Source organism: Sorghum bicolor, chromosome 2 (genome assembly GCF_000003195.3).
Source record: "Sorghum bicolor cultivar BTx623 chromosome 2, Sorghum_bicolor_NCBIv3, whole genome shotgun sequence".
NCBI lineage: Eukaryota > Viridiplantae > Streptophyta > Magnoliopsida > Poales > Poaceae > Sorghum > Sorghum bicolor.
The window spans coordinates 21097005-21112496 of record NC_012871.2 but is presented as its reverse complement, the minus strand read 5'-3'; the positions used below and the strand labels follow the sequence as shown (position 1 = coordinate 21112496).

General features: G+C 40.3%; 1 protein-coding gene across 3 annotated transcripts; it reads right to left on the bottom strand.

Moving 5' to 3' along the window:
- Positions 411-1979, bottom strand: LOC110433013. Of its 3 annotated transcripts, none has more exons than XR_002450378.1 (2): positions 1328-1979; positions 411-667 (listed from the first exon to the last, which is right to left on the bottom strand). XR_002450378.1 is itself a non-coding variant. In XM_021454539.1 (2 exons), exons 1-2 carry the CDS (start codon positions 1835-1837, stop codon positions 471-473), a joined length of 330 nt encoding a protein of 109 aa, XP_021310214.1. In that variant the 5' UTR covers positions 1838-1977; the 3' UTR covers positions 411-470. The 3 variants fall into 3 exon arrangements, 1 of the variants encoding a protein (XP_021310214.1); XR_002450379.1 differs by having other exon boundaries at positions 1619-1977; XM_021454539.1 differs by having other exon boundaries at positions 1705-1977.

Sequence of the window (15492 nt, the reverse complement as noted above, 5' to 3'; positions counted from 1 at the left end):
TTGGTGCAACCACTCTACTATTATTGTTGAAAGTCCATAGATGGAGAATGAAAAACCTGACAGATAGTCTCTGCATACCTTCCTTCAAAGACATTGGAACTATTGCAAAACATGTGGTCTATCGCACCCTGAGCACACATACTAAAATGGCTTCTCTCATAGTCACAGATAACATGCCATGAAACTTGTATGACCATAAAAATATCTAGAGTGCATTACTTTGATTCAAAAGATACCATCAGTAGCATGGTTGTACACACGTCAGCCTATCCACCTTGTAAGCTACTCTCTTCAGTGCAAATTATAAGATGTTTTGGCTTTTTTATATACATAGCTTTGTGGCTATCTCTGAAGCTAATTTCACGTGTAAGAAACACTAAAAGGCAATATTTGAAATGTCACGAAATATGTGAATTTTCAGGCGATGTCTTTTCTTCAGTAATATTGTTTGCCAAAGATGAAAGGACAATCTAACAGAACATAATGTAGAGAATAATTGCTTTTAGTCTATCTCCCATTGCTTGATGACAACCAGTCTGAGCTATGCAGCCATTTCCCACCATATGCAAGATGGAACACCTGTTGATATAGTAGTCTCCTATCGGTCCATTGTCCTGAGCATTGTGGATCAAATCGCAGACAGATAAAAGGGAGCATGTGGCATTCTCTGCAGAAAAAAAATCATGAGACCATTGAAATATTTATTACAAAAAATTAGCAAACCAAAGTCAAGTTCAGGGAGGGATAGTAATCAGATCTTTCAAGTTCAGGTTCACAAGAATTTCTCTATAGCATGTAGGTGAAATAAACTATAAAATCAGGTATAGGAAATATAAAAAGGTTGGCCAAGGAATTACGCAGGTAGTATTAAAGCTCCATAATTCTTTCCATATGGTTCACAAGAATTTCTCTATAGCATGTAGGTGAAATAAACTATAAAATTAGGTATAGGAAATATAAAAAGGTTGGCCAAGGAATTACGCAGGTAGTATTAAAGCTCCAAAATTATTCCATATGTGCATTATTTAAGAAGACACAAAATAATTGTATCACCATAGACCATATAGTTCATGAAACGGTGCTATATTTCTGCTAGTTCTACTATTTCTTCCGTTTCTCCTGCAGCGTACAAAACCAGGGTGATTTACACCATCCGGGAGCTAGGAGCAGAGCTATAAGAAGCGTATATTTTTGTCCGACATTCCTTCGAACAGGCAGCATACGCTCATCCGTACACAGAAGAGAGGGAAGGACCAAGCGCAAATCGACGGTCACCTATGGCGCTGACGAGGGAAGGGGACGACCAAGGGAGAGAGGATACCCTCACCTGACTCCGCGCAACGGGTGTGGCTGCCCCGCTTGGAGAGAGGAAGGGAGGGGCTACCGCACCGGGCCCTGACCGTGCCACCGCTGCGTCGAGGCCCCCCTAGATCTGCGCCGCTGGCTCGCTAGGAAGCCTCCCTCACCTAGAAGCTGCAGCGCCCTTCTGCGGACGCCCTGCGGCTAGATTCGAGGCTACCATGGCACCTAGGATTTCCTGGGAGCAGACATAGCCGCGGTCGTGGGGAGAGAGAAAGGGAGAGGACGTGGGGGGTGGGAGAGGGAGCAGCGGAGTCACCGGTGCGTCGTCCTGGGCTGGACACACGAGCTGGCCGCGCCGGCTGCCGCCGCATCAGGATGGTAGGGGGCAGGCGTCGCCACTACCTGTTGGTGCCAGAGGTTGTTGCCTCGCGTCTGTCGCCGCCGCTGTGGGAGGGAAGGGGAGAGAGGAGGACGAGGAGGAGGACGAGGGCAGCCATGGCGCACCGCTCGCGCCCAGCGCCGTCGCCATAGCCATCACCCCTGTAACCCTGTTGGCGACTTGGCGTCGGAGAAAGAGAGAGGGAGGGGAGTAGAAGAGACCGAGAGAGAGAGAGACAGGAGAGAAGACATTTTTGCTGGTGTACTCTACATTTTTTGCTACAGTGCCCGAGCTAGCGTGGCATAGCTGGGGTGCCGGAGAATTCCCGGTGAATCATGTGTAGAGTACTAAAATAGGTAATCACTATTGGACTATTGCTGCCGGTTGTTTCGGTACCGGTAGTGATAAAGTATTATTTGTCAGTTCGTTGTTTCAACCAATAATAATAAGGATATTTAATTATTTGCCATCTTTACGGATGACACCTCTTCGTTCTCCTACTGATTTGTCACATAAAACAGTAAACTTCATATATTTTTACCATTTTTACTGATGTGGCACGACACGTTAGCAAGCTAGCTTGGCAGCGCTCGTAAAAGCTCTATCTCCATACGGGAATAGACCAATTTACCCATATTATTTGTCTCCCTCCACTTGCTGACACATGGACCCCATATGTCAGTTCTTTCTTAAACCTCCAGCCATATACATCACCACGCAGCGAGGGGAGGGGAGGGGAGGAGCTCGTGCTGGCTGCATCCTCGACGCGCAACGACCTGGACGCGTGGGCCGTGGCCTTGGTGCACGGCGGCTGGGCACGCAGCGCCCTGGCTGCGAGGCGTCGGCGGTTGGCTGGCCACCGTCCTTGCCTGCGTTACAGAGCAAGTAGAGCGCACAACATGGTGTTCGGCAGGCGCTCGATACAGCCAACGCGCCTGGCGCGCGTGCACGTGTGCGGGGGAGTGGGTGCAGGGGTGTGTGCGGCCTGTCCTACTGGCTGGCTCGGGACTGGACTAGATGCTGCAGCAGCAGCCCGGCGCTCGCCCAGAGTCAAGCGGCCCGATCTAGCATTGCTCGGTGCAGTGGTGATCGATTGGAGGTTGAAGAAGAAACTTACACGTGTGACCCATGCATCAGTGAGTTAGGAAGAGAAATAACAGGGGTAAATAGGTCTTTTCCTGTGGTAAGTTGGGGCTCCTAGGAACACTCCTGTGCTGTCTTTTGCCAACATGTCGTGCCACATCAGCAAAAGTAGTAAAAATATATGAGGTTTACTGGTTCATATGATAAATTTGTACGACAAATAGAGAAGTTTCATCCGTAAAGATGGCAAATAGTTAAATACCCTGCAATAATAGGATAACCGGCAATGATAGATGTTCTGGCTTCAACCGCAGTGATATCTATTTTGCACAAAAAAAATTTTTTTATATGAGATTGGATTATAAAATTTATATCAAAATTGTAGAGTTTAAAAGGTCCAAAACTTTGTAGTTGGTAACTTTTTAATTTGAGATGGTTTACATATTCAATGAGATTTATATCTTTATATTACAATTAAAAAAATTCATGTGAGATTTTTTATTGTCAAATATACAATATGAGATTTGAAATTGTGTAACAAAAAGAAGTGTCAGCTATATAATCATATGTGTTGTGTAGGTTAGTTGGTATGTCCACTTGATGGGATGTGAACATTGAGGTCCGGAGTTTAAATTCTAGAAAGCAAATATTTTCTATTTCTTATCACCTATCACTACTACCGGATTCTTCTATTTTTATCACCTATCATTACCAGGTTCTAGAACGAGCAGTGATAAGCTACTCCATCACTGCCAATTATTCACTGTCGGTCGGTCACGATTGCAGCAGTGATGCCGGGTTCCAAACCATCACTGCCGGGTTCTAGAAGAACGAGCAATGATAAGCCATTCCATCACTGCCAATTATTATCCACTATCGGTCGGACACGATTCTAAGGCTTTGTTTAGTTCCGAAAAAATACGGTAGCATTTTCATTTTTATTTGATAAATATTATCCAATCATAAACTAACTAGACTCAAAAAATTCATCTCATAATTTATAGGCAAACTGTGTAATTAGTTTTTATTTTCGTCTATACCTAATGCTTCATGCATATACTCCAAGATTTAATGCGACAGGAAATCTTGAAAAGATTTTGATTTTCGGGGTGAACTAAACAAGGCCTAATAGTGACGCCGGGTTCCGACCTGACAATGATGATGAAATTTAACGTTCAATTACAATAAAAAATTATTTGACTAGCTGCAAAAATTCTAAATAAGACTAAAAATATTGGCCACTAGAAAAAGTTGAAAATTCTAAAGACAACTAATTAAGAACCTTCCACCACTACTAAGAGTATCTCTACGAGTTTGGTATAATTTACTAACTAAATTAATAATAGATTTAGCAAGTTAACAGAACAAATGAAATAACAACTTTGAATTTTATTCTTTTCCAACAGCTAGAACAGCTCGTTAATGATTTTGCATTGACAACCCTATATTATTTCTATCTAACAAAACATTTTTTTAATAGTTTCTTTGTCTCTTTTTGCTTTGTCATCTGGATCCTTTATTTTCTTATTTTACTCATACATCTAATTTAAAACACCGGATGGGAAGCAGATATGGAGTTTCTCTCAAATGTAAAACTTACAAGTTGGAGAGAATATTTAGTAAATTTTATTTTTTTAAGGGGTTCTTTTACTAAACTGTAGGAAGATACTTTTTTTTTACTAAAAAATCAAAAAGTTATTTTATAAAACTCCTCAAGATGCTCTAACGCTCATGCATTTTCGTATGGATGGATGCGCGCATCAATGTCTAGTAACTAAATGTAAAATATTCCTTATATTTAATATTAATATAACTTCTCGAGGTCTTGGTGATCCTTTAGCATGTGCTCAAATTTGATCTTCTCCTTTTTACTTTCGTATTCTCTCTGTGCATCACGAATGACATCACCAAGATCATCTGTGAGCTCATCTTCTACTGCCACCTCTTCTTCAAGTTTTTGCAATAGAGTATCATTTAAAAAGGAACCATATTCAGCAATAATATTGTCATGGTCTAATTGTTCTTCTTCATCTTCTTCGATCATAACCCCGCTTTCTCCATGCTTGGTCCAACAAATATAATTTAGCATGAAACCCGACTTAAACAAGTGTGCATGTAGAGTCCTTGCACTAGCATATTTTGTTAAATTTTTCCATACGGCACATGGACAACACATGAAACCACCCCGCTTATTTGCATCGGTTACACGTAAGAAACATTACACACCATCAATGAACTCCTGAGAGCGACGATCAACGTTATACATCCAATATCGTGATCTCATCTACAGTTACATAACATAACATATGAAAACATCATTATATAATAACTAGTAAAGTTACACTACTTGCATTACTCTAAAAATCTTCTAAATTTAATAAAGCCTTGCTACAATGTAAATGCTCGCAACTAGCATTATACAAAGTAAATCTACAATGAACTTAAGCAGCAAAACGGTTTCATGACCAACACCAACTAAAATAGAGAGATCATTCGTCTGTTCAACATCGATGGTCTTCTTCTGCTGGCCCACTGCCTCATCAGCTGCAAAGCCGCCTGTGCAAGAGATTTTTGCATGTGCTCAACATAGTCTTCCTCCCAGTGCCAGCCTTGACATTCAGTGCCATCCCACTAAAATTAGAACATATAAATAAGAACTTTAATTGAAATCATCAAGAAAAATAGGATAAATTAACCATAACCATCGAATGTGATAAAATAACTCACAGTGTGATCCGAACACTTGTAGAAGATACGATCCTTGTTGGGATGCTCCTTCTTTGCTCGGTACTCCATCACAATATTCTGCCCACACTCACCGCACACAATGAGAGAAAGGTCTGGCCTCATTCGGTTTTAAACCCAATGAGAGGCCGAGGAACTGGAAGCAACTGCCATCTACTCTCTATATCCATTTTTAATTTGTAAACTTCTATAAATTTCTCAGTTTCTAAACGTACAAAACAAATTATAAAAGAACTCTTAAAATCTTCTAATGTTCTAGATACATAAACCATGAAATGTGGTATGCATACTAGTAGAAAAAGGTGTATGCTAGTTTTGATGAACTAATTTAAGCTTATCAAGTGACTTTGAGTTCAAATTTTACACAAATAATAAAAAAATCCACCATAAATTTTACATATATCTAGACCACGAAATCACATATGCTACTAATAAATCAGGAGAGGATGAAGTTAATAACCTTTACAACTGAAGAATCAAAAGAGTAGTCTTGTGATGGCCAAAGATGAACAAAGAAATTGAGTTTGAATGGCTCGGGCTAGAGAAAGAAGAAGACCCCGGCATATATAACAAGGGACCTTTGGTCCTGGTTTGAGTTCCCAACCGGGACTAAACATAGCTTTTAGTCCCGGTTGTAATTACAAACCGGGACTAAATATTTAGTCCCGGATGGCAATTGCAACCGGTATTAAATGGTGACCTTTAGTCCCGATTAGTTATATCATCTGGGATTAAAGATGCCCTGCTGCAAAAGCCTGCCACCAGAGTCATTGGGCAGGTGACTTTAGTCATGGTTGGTCTCTCAAACCGGGAATAATTATCTATTTCGTCCCGGGCGCTAAAATTGTCGAGACCAAAGCCAAAATCCAGTGCAGATCAAAAGTCTGTTCTCTAGTAGTGATTATAAGACACGTTCTTTAAAAATCATTTTTATTAACGATGTAATCTATGATGAAATAATATATGCATAGCCTTAAAAATCACACAAAAGTACATTTCATGATGAATATAGAAACTAACATTGTGAATATGTATTACTTTTCATAAACGTATTGTTCAAGTTACAAACAACTAGATAGAATAGGATAAACAAAGCACCATACACACACTCAAAAGTATGATTTAGAGTGATACTACATTTGGGGTAATTTTTCAGAAATATTCAAATATATCAAAAAAAGTTAGTTAATGTGTAACTAAAGTTTAAAACTTTTTTGCTCAAGAAGATACTCCAAAATAAAGGTCACTCTCTTTGACCCAAGGGAGCAATACATAGACAATAGTAGGGGCACACCATAAATAAAACTAATGTATCAAAAGTAATGCTTGATTAATTCGTTGCTAAGCGTTAAGGTAAGACACACATATGCCGAAGCGCAATGGCTGTCGTCGGTCTCTTGTCGATCGAGGTCAACTCGAACAAAGAAAAACTACTTCAGTTATTATCATGTCATATTATATATGCGTGCTAGCTGCGATAGACAATGTATATTCTATTCCCTTTTTTAATGAAATGATGATATTCTCTCTTGGATTTGGTCCGATAAAAATAAGGCAGGATCGATGCCTCTCTTTTTTAGACAAGAGAAGAATTATATTAAGAAAATATAGTTGAATATATCAAAAATACAATACATATAGCCAGAAACTGTTTTTCATCTATACTGTATCCACACTTCGTATAACTTCAAATCTCAATCCTAAACATGTGTGACGATTCATATGGATGACCATATAGGAAAACACTTAGCAAAAGGGCTAGGAACAAGTGCCCTACGAACAACGCCAACATTCTTGCAGGCGGAGTTCAGCATAAACTTCTTCTTTCTTGTGTCTTCCTTCTGCCACTGAAGAATATGGAAAAAACCCATCTAAATCTTTCCAATTCAATACTAGTAATCGACTTGAGGGGCAAACATATTCTCACTAGTCCTTCATCATGCATGGTCAGATCTAACCACAATAAAATGAAGTGACTGAAGAGAATTATTCCACGGCAGCAACATCATTTCTGCCTTGATGCCGCCATTCAGAAACCTAATTCTCATTGTCCTCATGCTGAGGAAGTTGTTGATGCCTTCATCTTCATCGAAGTCGCCATAGAGAAACTAAATCCACCCACCTCCTCACTGTGGTTGGAAAGGACGAGGAGGAAACAATTCCCTAAGACCAAGAAACTTGGCATGGAGAGAGCCTAATGCTAACATGACTCAATCTACTAGACAAACTATTAGAGACATGGATCCCTCTCCCTCTAGCCTTCAGCGAGTTGCTGGAGGGGAAAGGGAGGTGGACCAATGGTGGTGGAAGCGGGGGCCTATGGAGGCAGCGATGGCATTGGCTATGCCTTAGGGGGATGCCTTGTCTTGATGCCTCTCCTTCCCACCCAGCATGCCTGGCATGTCATGGCATCCATCCAATCTGGGTGCTGCAAAATGAAGCATACAGAATAGGACGACGTTAAGGAATGCATGATCTCGTCGTCCTCACCCTTGAAAGCCCTAGTTTGGTTTTGGATAATTGATGAAACCCTGGTACTAACCTCTATACTAAGTGTGTGTAGACTTAATGAGGTTGGTACATGCCAAGTGATGGAGCAAGTGATGATCATGGTGATGACCACAAGTTGATCAAGTGCTCAACTTGGAAAAGAAGAAAGAGAAAAACAAAACCCTATGAAGATCAAGACAAAGGTATTGCTTAGGGTTTTAGTTTTGGTGATCAAGACAACATAGAGGGTGTGATCATATTTAGGATAGATAGTCGCACTATAAAGAGGGGAATTCTTTGGCTAAGCGGTTATCAAGTGTCACTAGGTGTCATTGTTTTTGTGCATGCATTTAGAACCTAGTGAGATAACTTAACTCCTTCAAAGAAAATGATTGTGAAAATGCTAACACACTTGCACTTGTTGGTACACACATGGTGGTGTTGGCATACTTTGAGAAGGAGGTTGAGAAAATGAAATGCATATTTTTTCTATGGCGCCGATGGAATGTTTGGAGAAGTCGCTGGAGTGTTTCTCACTGAAAAACACTCACCGGACGCTCTGACTGCAGGCATCGGATGTTGAGCCTGCGCGTTCGGTGTACTGTCAGTGGCTGGCAAAGTTAACAGCGAGGCTCGGATGCTTAACACAGGACGCGAACTAGACACTGTTTGCGCGTCCGGTGAAGGTTGACGTCAGCAAGAAAGTTGCGAGTGTTTCTGACTGAGAGCACCGGACGCTCAAGAGAGAGTCCGGTGGTCGCGTCTGGTGACCTCGCGCGTTTGACAACCTCTCTCGTATGTGTCCGTTGTGTACCGGACACGTCTGGTGCCTACTTGACCGCGTCTAGTAGTTTGAATATGACCATTAGAGATCGACACACGTGATTCAAGTAGGGGACATGTGGATGTCTTCTGAGCACCGTACGTAGGGTTCGAGCGTCCGGTGGTCACCTGCTTTGCATCCGGTGGTCCTGATTTCTGCCCAGGGAAAGAGCCAACGGCTCTATTTGTTTGAGCAGCTTATAAGTACGTGTTGGCTGGCTTGGGGCTCACCCTCTTGGCATTCTTGACTACTTGACATCCTTTTCAGCCTAAGAAAACATCTCCCACTCATCTCCTTCATAGGTTAACCATCTTTGTGAGATTGGGAGTAAGTGCATTTGCTTGAGTGATTGCATCTAGTGGCACCTGGGGATTGTTGACACTTGCTAACACCACTTGAATACTAGGTTGTCATCCCCAGCATGGCACTAGAGTGTACTATGGTATTTATACGCACACAGATAATCCGCAAGCGCACGGATACCGTTATAGCTTTTACCCGGTTAAAGGTTTTATCGTATCCACAGGGAAACGGGAGAACCAACTATGCTCTAACTTAACCAAGATAGATAGATAAGTGTGAATAGGAAAGATGGTAGAATTGAATAAGAACAATATTAAAGGTAAGATAACAGTGAGTGATAATATGGGAATAGAGAATAGAGTAATTCTAGTATATGGGCGATGGTAGCAGAATAGAGAGGATAACTATAGTTTCTCTACTTCAAAGGGGTATGTCTATGTCTGGGACGAACCACGTGATAAGAGTACACCACAAAGGATGCTTATCCTTAGGCCGATAAACCCTACCCGTCCTGCTAACGAGAGGTGGACTACAGAGGACCAACGTAACTGTCACCTACGCGGCCTACCACACGATCCAGCTAGACAGGGGATATCCACAAGTAATCTAGATCTAAGCACCTCGCTTACACCTATACTACAACTCTAACCTATAGCGTCCTATAGATTAGAAGTACTCAAAAAGAGTTGTGAACCAGAACATACATGATTAGTAATTGCATAATGAATTAGAAGTAGATTACCAGAGTCATCCCATGAGCAAGCTTGATTAGAGCTTGATCATGACGAAGTACAACCGAAGGAAGAACCGACAGGCCGGCCTCTCCTCTAATCCTCCTTCGCTCTCCATCTTGCTACTATCTAGATCTACTCTAGTTTAGAGAAGAGAGGAGAGCTCTCATCTCTAAACCCTAGCTTTTGCTCTGTCTATGAATAATGAGTAATGATCAAGGGGTGCCTCCTCCAGGGGCCAGGGGGTCTGGTTTTATAGTCCCCTCAAGTGAACCTGGGCCGTTGGATCAAACCGACATTGATTGAACGGTTATCCTTGATCCTTTAGGTCGGTGGAAATCTCCCGTGAGAAAGAGTCCTGATTGGGCTCCAAGTCAGGGCGGGCGCCTAGGGCAGGAGGGCGGGCGCCCTGCCTCTGGCCCCGTTCGGCCTCCACTTCCTTCCCGTGGCTTCTGGAGTCTTCTAGATGTAAGATAATTGCGCGGCACGTTAATATCTCTATGTAATCCCAACGTGTGAGCCTTTCTTCCGTATTTCCTGATAACCCCCTGCAGAAATAGACAAACACCAAAACTCGTGGAATTCTGTCACATAAAACCCTAAGTCTAGATGTTGATTTCATTTAGATCCTTTTCTTTGTTTATTTGATAATTAAATTTGATACTTAAGAACCGTCAATAAACTCCCCCAAGCTTACCTCTTGCTCGTCCCTGAGCAAGGATAGACTCAGCAATGGATCAGAAGTTGTTGCAATATCTTAAAAATTTGATGGTACACATGCTTTTAAATAAGATCTCATCTCTGAGTTAGAGTAAACTGTCAAGAACTAAAACTTACTTACTTTACCTTTCACCATGGGACTTGTAACCGTCACTTCTGTCTTGAGTAGTTAAAAGATAGAACAGTCTAGCCAAGTGCCATGTCTCTTATTCTTGATCAGCTATAGCTCTGGAGTTTTTGTAGATTTTCAAATAAAACTCAGAGATTCCTTGTATGGCTCTCTAAATCTCTCTTTTGTGGTATTTCTGGATCCTTACCAAGGCAGTGATGGTATATGCCTTCTCTCAAGATATGTGGTATTTGTGGTATAAGGCATAGTGACATTGCCTTCTCTCTCACCCTACTCTAATAAGGCTTTAATATCTGGAGCTCATAGGTGGGAGACAGCTAATACATACTTACAAGACATTTATTACATAGTCAAACCATGGATCCAGAGAAACAAGTCAATAAGTCAAATCAAGATGTGCATGTGTGGCGAATGAATGGTGTATGGTGATGATGGTGATAACAATGGTGGAAGTCTAATTCTACTTTTGCTCTTTTGAGGGGATACATACCTTTCTTGCACTTTGAAGGTTTTTGAGAGGAATGAGATGCTCTATATTTTCTTTTTCTTTTCTCTCAGGTGGGTATCCTGTACCCCTAATTCTACTGTCGGACACTTGTCCATTTTTACCTCTCGTCTCACTCTTTTTCTTTTCTTTCGAGGTTCCGGGCACTTGCCCCTTTTTATTTCCTCGTATATTTTTTTCTCTCCTTCTTTTTTTAGAGCACTCATCTCAAGAGATAATAGAGCAAGTGGTAGTAACAAGATAACTTGAGCATTTATTTCACAAGGAAAAAACAGAAATATTTTTGGTTATTCTTTCCCGGATTAGGAATAGAATATTTTTGGGTGGTTCTGGAGATGGAAATGAGTGGATATATGTGGATGGTACTTCCGGAGTAGAAGTAGCATATATGAGTGAATGTGCAAGTGAAATCTTGATTTAACCACATGACAAGCTCCTAAGGGTCTACACAGTTGGACCACACTCAATGCTCATAAGCAGTAAATAGTAAATGTGTGGCTCAAAGTCTAGCAAGCATGTATATATAGCTGTGGTAGGAATTTAAACTTTCATCATACAGGAACTCATCATGCAATATTTTAAAGATTTTTCAAAGATAAAATTCTCCAGAATTCTAGCATCTCTAGGAACAGATAAACAGCAGCTCAGCCTTCCCATATCATATCCGTTAACAACTTAGATTTCAGATCAAGGTTTCATCCCATAAGTTTAGATCTAGAGCAAGCTTTAAATTATAACAGTTATGTCTAAACTTGAGAGAGAACTTCAAATTTGCAAATTAGGCAAAGCAACTATTCATCATATCCATGCTAGAGTTTTATTATTAAGATTCAGATTAGCATAGCCACTTTATTTATTTATTAAACACACTAAGCAAAAGATATATATAAGCACAAAATCTTTATTTGGTTTTTTCATAGTTTATGTATTTTAATATTCTAATATAATATAAGTATAAAGATAGGTAGAAATACTTAGCGAGATAAATGGGGGTGCTCTCCCCCAAGCTGAATTTTGACGTAATTTCTCTTGATGTAGCTAGCAGGTGGCAGAGGTGTATTTGAAAGTCAGCAGCATTCTGACAGCGATTAGAATATCCTCCGTCTGCTAGTCTTCTTGATTCTTAAATTCTGTGGAGCTCAAATAGACAACAAAGCTTGTGGAACTAATTAAGTGTTAGCATAAATATCTAGCCTTCATCATGTTGAGCTTCCTCAATAAATATTACTCCCTGTTTTTATATTTTTATTTTATAAAGCAGAAAAGAAATATTTATTTTATTTTTATGCCACCACAGTGAAGGTACTTATGGGTTTTATGCCACTCGTATACTCACATGGGGCTTAGTATTTTTTAACATTTTTATTTTCTTTTCAAGATAGCATGATTAACTAATAATCTATTTAAGGAAAGTAAATAATTAAAGGGAAAAGGAAATGCAGAAAGGATAAATATGGATAACTACTGATCTTACCTTTCAGCGAGGGTTCAATGTTTTAAGTCTTCTTAACAAGACTTCTCACCGTGTTCATTCTTCAAGTGCGTCATTTGATTCAGGTGCGGACCTTGACGTCTGCACCTCTTGATACGGTGTCACCCATGTTCTTCGTTTGCCCAGCAGTTCGAAGTGCGGCGTTGGCAGTAACCTGCTCAGTGTGTTTGTGCTCGTAGATCCAGGTCCTTCACTTGGTAGAGTCTAAGAGTTATAAAACTCCTCCGTGTTTTGCTCGAAGTGTACCTGCTCATAGAGACAAGGCAGAGATCAAGTGCATGGGTCCTGTTGGTGGAAAATACCAACAGAACCTAAAGTGTATTTGTTCTTCTCTAACCCTAAGCATAGTGAGCAAGACAAAGTTGATGGATGAAAAGTTCATGAGTGTAGCACTTATAACATTTGTCAGATCAGATTGCTCAACCTTATGGAAAGATAATCTATCTATGTATATGTCTTTTTCTTTATATCTCTCAAAGATTGAATGTGTAACATTTTAGCTCATATGATTAGGAGTGTGGGATCATAGAGGTAGTACTAAGAACAAGGATTAAAGGACTAAACATGTTGAATCAGTTGGGTTGGTTAATCTAGAGTTGTAAATCATACATGTTTGGCTCTTTTATTTATATGAACGCCAGAACCAAGGAGAAGCTTATAAAAGTGATAGTCAAGTACCTTAAGATGTTACCTTGCTTGAAGAGTGATGGTACAGTATCACCTTGTGGAAGCTTTCCTTTCTTAGCGGTTGTGCATCGTGTTTGTGGTACCCTCCATGGATCATCTCTCTATGATGAATGAGCTATGTCCTTCTTGTGCAAATTGTTAAACTTCATGTGTCACTCTCTTTGTCTCTGATGTGAGTTTATCTCAGGACTTCCCAGGTTGATATTGAAAGGTTTCCTACAGGGGTTAGTCCGACAAAATATACCAATATCTACTCAAGCAGTTTTTAGTTCAGTAACCAAACTAGACTCCATGTCGAATCAGATTAAGGAAGGCTATTTAACCTAAGCACCATGCTTAATTTAAATGCCAATGGAAGTATGTCGAGTACTTCCAAACCAACACTTGCTTGTGAATAGACCAAGGTAGCATGACATCATTATAGAGATCTACTCAAGTGGAGATGAAATAGTGTGATTAGTACTTAACAAATTGAGCATGTCTTAAAGGTAGGGACAACCAACATAGCAAATGGCAAAGAATGTTTTTATGTAAAGTACTCCCCCAAGCTTGAATTTTGCAGAATTCAAGTTTGGATGAATTTAATTCAGTGTTGCATGATGATTGGTTGGACATACCTTGTACTTGCTTGTCATTCATCTGATCTTCTTGTTCCAATCCTGGAAAGGTTAGTGACAAGAATACCCGAAGGAATATTTTTACAATTATCCTTATATGCTCAATACACAAGGTAATGTTGTAAATAATTAAAAGCTCATGTTACGAACTGATCAGTGCTTATTTTAGGACACCAAGCTTGTCCTTGGGAAACCATCAATTTATGTCGGCGAAGTGGTTTCTCTTCCAACACTGACCTAAATCAAGATCAACTCAACGAGATCTGCAATATTTATTATAGACATATGCATCGACAACCGCCCTTTTAAAGTTTTTATAAATAGAAAGGAAGAGGGGGTTGGAGATCTCAAATGTGGTGATGTTGGAGAGACCAATAGATTCGGAAGATGTTGCATATGAGCATGGAGTAAACAAAGTGGCTATGAAATAAATTCCATGCTCATTAATGTTATCTTCGTCTCCAATCTGAATGTTTAGAGTTTCTCTTGGATTGGTCTCACTTATGCCCTCTTCTATAGTTGGATGAATCCCATCTTCAAAGGGAGTCAAGAACTCACCATTTGAAATTAAACCAAAGTCAGAATTCATTAAGGCTTCTTCCTTATCCATCCATTCTACACATTCTAGCCATTTAGAACTTGTGATCAGGAAAGGGGAGGTGTTAGAATTTTCAATATGGCTTAGCTCTCCTTTACTTGATGTGTCATCCTCGACTTCTTCATAACAGGAACCAGGACATTCTCTAAGAGAACCATTATTGCGAGGATTTGAATTATCTCTGCTTGAAGGTCTCTTATGGAACCAGAAGTCTAAACCATCAGCATCTGAAAGATTTAAGGTCGGAATTCCTTCCTCCCTTGGAGAATTTTGGGGTATTGATGGTTTAGGATCGATAGCTAAAGTTTGGAATTGAAGTGGTTGTGATTTGGCTATCGAAACTTCTTCTTCTTGTCTAGAAACTGGTTCTGTCTCTTTCTCAGGGATATAAAAGCTAGGAGACTTTCCACTTAATAAATCAATCAAATTCCAAGCTTCACTAGCAGGTAGGTGATAGAAGGACCCTCTAGAGGCTGTATTCAAGGTTTGCTTATTTTCCCCACTAAGGCCCTCAAAAAAGTGAATTAGAAGAACTTCTTCTGGAATAGAAAGCTTTGGGCCAGTGAGAGTAAGGTTAATAAAGCGGTCCCATGATTTCCTAAGAGATTCTTCTTCCAGTTGTTTAAAAGAAATAATGTCACGCCGAAGTTCTGCCACTTTGGAGATTGGAAAATATTTTAAAAGAAAACTATTATGTAACTCCTTCCAATCTCCATGAACACTCCCTACTTTGAGTTTATACCAATGTCTAGCTTTTCCCGTTAAAGAGAACGGAAAGAGCTTCCATTTGAGGGTCTCATCGGACATTCCTTCTATGCGAAGGAGGTCACAGACTCGATAAAACTCTCTTAGGTGTGTGTATGGGTTTTTCTCACCTTCTCCTGAGA